Source organism: Physcomitrium patens, chromosome 19 (genome assembly GCF_059467195.1).
Source record: "Physcomitrium patens ecotype Gransden chromosome 19, ASM5946719v1, whole genome shotgun sequence".
In the NCBI taxonomy this organism is placed as follows: domain Eukaryota; kingdom Viridiplantae; phylum Streptophyta; class Bryopsida; order Funariales; family Funariaceae; genus Physcomitrium; species Physcomitrium patens.
Genome location: NC_143428.1, coordinates 6,718,756 through 6,722,575, shown reverse-complemented (window position 1 = coordinate 6,722,575; position 3,820 = coordinate 6,718,756). Strand labels below are relative to the sequence as shown.

The following is a 3,820-nucleotide window of genomic DNA, read 5'->3' as shown; positions in this document are numbered from 1 at the left end:
GCATCCGTCAATGGCAGTAATAACTCCCTTCAGTCTTGTGCGTGTCTTCTCCTGGATTTTTATAGGTTGCATTGTACTGAAGATTTGTCAGACCTTCGCGCAAGAGTTTCAACTTTCCTACAATACGCACATATTTGCTGCGTTCCAGTGGTCGGCCATGGTGAAACTAAATTAGGAAGCCAAAACCGTTTCCCATGAAAGCGCAGATGGGGAACTTGCGAAGTAGTTCAGACTTGTGCTAGACTCTGAAAAAACTAAGAATAACATTTGCAATGGAAATCAAATACTCCTTCAGTGCCCACATCATTGGTACAAGAAAACCGACATTTCAGATAATTTTCGTACTGAAAAGTAACATGATAATGAAGAATCGAAAAATATGTTCCATGTTACCAGAAAAGGCGCCCTCAACAATTGAGAACGAAATATTCGAAGTACCCGTAGATACTGATAGGACATCATCGATTACATCTCTAAGTAATTCGATACGTACTCAGCTTCCGAGAAATTAGTAATCTACCCTCGATTTTGCGTCTGAGTACTAAGTCTACCAAGACATTTCTAAAAATGGTCCACGATATAATGTCGTGTGTATGTGTATATACGTATGTGAATATATATGTAAAACCACCCCCCGGCTCCCTACTTTTAACCTATACAAGATCCAGGGACGAAATCAGAGTGCTTATTGTTGAGCACACTGGATGCGAGGTCCAGAGGACTCCTCATCCTCATCATAGGCCTCTTGTTGCTGCTGATGTTTCCTTCTCATTTCCTCCTCGATATTAACATCAATCAAAGTTGTTTCCTCGCATTCGTCTAGATCCATGTCAGTTAAATGGCTGGATGCTCTGGGTGGAAGAATAGATTCCAACATTCTGCACTGCTCCGACGACAGTGAACCCGACTCAGGGAACTCCACCGTAAAGTGCAAATACAATTTACCCTTCATGAAAGGTCTCTGATACTGTGGCATACCCTCGTCGTTGATAGCCTTAAATTGACCTACATGCCGGAATGTAACGTTAGACGAATCACCCAACCACCCAACGAAAAACACCGTCGCGACAATCAATGGCAGTAGTCACTGTCCACAACATTTCTAACACATTGCAACCGATCACTACTTTCTTAATGTACGCAATACCGTGTGAAACTAGTACCTGGTTTTACGATTTCTCCAGGATTTGTCTTGATCAGTAGCTGTCTTCCGTCCAAATGCGTCAGAGGAAATTGGAAACCACACAACGCTTCAGTCAAGCTCAAAGTATGCTCCACAAACAGATCATCCCCTTTCCTCTTGAACTTCGGGTGCTCCTTCAGTTGCAAAACGAATACAATGTCTCCTGTCACTGTGTCGGGCTGCAACAAACACATCGATCACACAAAATGCAATCTAACCGTCAGCATGTTTCCAGAATAACATTAACTTTTCGTATCAGACAATCCATATACACATCCAAGCGTTATCCTGTTCACAAAAACTTCTACGAAATTTGTTGTCAGAAGAGCACGCCTTGAACGCACGGAGAGTAACGCACCGCCTCATCAGCCTCGCCTTGGAAAGTAATCTTCTGCCCATGCGCCATGCCCTTCTCTACATGAACCTCCAACACTTTCTTATCCTGCACCACCTTCTGACCCTTGCATTGCCCACACTTGTCCTTTTCGCTAATGGTCTCTCCTGAACCTCTGCAGTCTGAACATACATGTTGCATCTGCTGAATCATGTTCGGTCCCAACTGGCGAATTGAGACCTTCATGCCTGAACCTTGACATCCTGCGCACCGACTAGATGCACCAGTCTTCGATCCTTTCCTGCACAATTCAGATACCAGATACGTCTGTCACAACTAGTAATAAACATTTACCTTCAATATATTTAGAACAGAAGTATAAGCCGGAGATGAAAACAGAGGACGAGTCTGACTCGACACTTTACCGAAACTTATTAAAATTATTACGCCAAATTAAGTAGGTGAAGATGCACACGAATGTACAAAAAATGTATTTTCATTATTACTACTCGTCATGTTGAAGTCAGACTTGCAACAGCAGCAAACAAGGTTACCGAATGATTCAGACATTTTGATAACATACCATCATTACAATAGGTTATAAACCGGTCCAGAAAAGCGTCACTAGATCTATACTAACGAGTACTACAATGCATCCTCCGCAGAATAGTAACAGAACATTCCACGTCTTTGACAGTTAAATTAGTGTTAAGCACGCAGATCTCAAACTACCGTTCTCACATCGCAATTCTAATCTTGCAAATTCAATTAACCAAATAGCTTACCCTTTACATTTGGAGCAAAGTACATTCCGAGACAATGACAGCTTCTTAGAAGTGCCATTGTAAAGATCTTCCAATGAAACCTTCAAAGGATGAACTACATCTTCCCCTCTCCTTTGTCGCCTGCTACCACCCCTCCCACTTCCGCCAGGAAATGAATCTGGCAATCAGGAGATCGATCTCAGTTACTTAGTAATTGCTCACATGTCCACAGCGAGAAAGAAAAACAGTAAGAGAATGAATTCGAATCCACAACAAAGAAAGACAAATTTTTAGCTTAAATCGGGTGTACCTCCAAATGGGCTTCCACCACCGCCAAAGAATGACTCGAAGATGTCAAATGGGTTGTGCCCTCCACCTCCACCCATTCCTTCCTTGAGAGCGTCTTCTCCATACTGATCATACAGTTCTCGCTTCTCGGGGTCGCTTAAAACTTCGTACGCTTGTGAAATCTCTTTGAACTGCGAAAAAGATCACTCAAGTAAGCAGGTATATATGATATTTACAAACGAGAACACCGACTCCACAAAGCACGATCTCCTTGAAGTGCCAACTTCAAAATATTAAGCATTCCGCACGTGGCTCACTGACAAACTACAGAGCAACGCCCATCCAAACACCAACGTACCTTCTCAGGGTCACCACCCTTATCCGGATGGTTTTTAATTGCCGCCTTCCTGTAAGCTCTCTTCAGCTCATCTTGCGATGCACTCTTCGACACCCCTAGAGCCTCATAATACTTCGTGTTATCACTCTTCTTCGGCATACGCCCGAACATGGCTGCTATCAGTGACTATCAAAACCACACTACCAAGAGAAAGGAGAAACTCAAAAACTCGATCACCCAGAGCAAGAGCCGCGACTTCGCAACCCTGTCACGCCCCTCACTATGATCCCGACCCCGCCTTCGCAACGAGAAAATGAACTACTAAAACACGACTCCAAAACGTAATCGCACACCAAACGATCTAATCACCGCCAATAAATCACTAACTGTGAGGCGAGTTGTAGCAGTAAGTGCGGAGGATTTCCAGTTCAAAGCTAGCGCTGAGATTGTGCACCCGGCGCAACCCTGGTCCGATAGAAAATTGGCCCCAAGAGACAAGATTCAGTACATTTTGTTGCTTCCATTGCAACGAGCTCCGGGACTTTCTTTCCCTTCCATAGACAAACCAGAAGCCTCCAGACGGCCCGTCTCCGCCGTCAATCCACGCAACTGGTGACCAACCAACGGTTGAGATGATCCAATTGTCCCCGAGGCGATTCAGAAGCCTCTAGAGCTTTGGGCGATCGACCGTCCATCGTATCGTTCGGAGTCAAAATTGGAGGGCTGAGATTGGAAGTTCTACTCCAGTGCAATTTCATGTTCGCTTTTCCGGATTCTGCCGCTGGTTCTCGACGCTTCAGATTGGTCCTGATCGGACGGCTTGTGTTTGCTCCGTCGTTTGGAAGGTCCTAGAAGTGTCTCGGGGCCAGGTTTGGGGGAAAATGAGGGTGTGTCCAGGTGCCACGTGGCAATCC

The 3,820-nt window shown here is 44.7% G+C and overlaps 1 protein-coding gene across 1 annotated transcript; it reads right to left on the bottom strand.

Annotated features, from left to right (window-relative positions):
• Positions 1–363: 363 nt before the first annotated feature.
• On the bottom strand, positions 364–3,377 carry LOC112296145 (dnaJ protein homolog). Its single transcript, XM_024548386.3, has 6 exons — positions 2,928–3,377; positions 2,592–2,760; positions 2,303–2,459; positions 1,542–1,818; positions 1,164–1,362; positions 364–1,005 (listed from the first exon to the last, which is right to left on the bottom strand). Exons 1-6 carry the CDS (start codon positions 3,075–3,077, stop codon positions 686–688), a joined length of 1,272 nt encoding a protein of 423 aa, XP_024404154.1. The 5' UTR covers positions 3,078–3,377; the 3' UTR covers positions 364–685.
• Between the last annotated feature and the right edge of the window lie 443 nt (positions 3,378–3,820).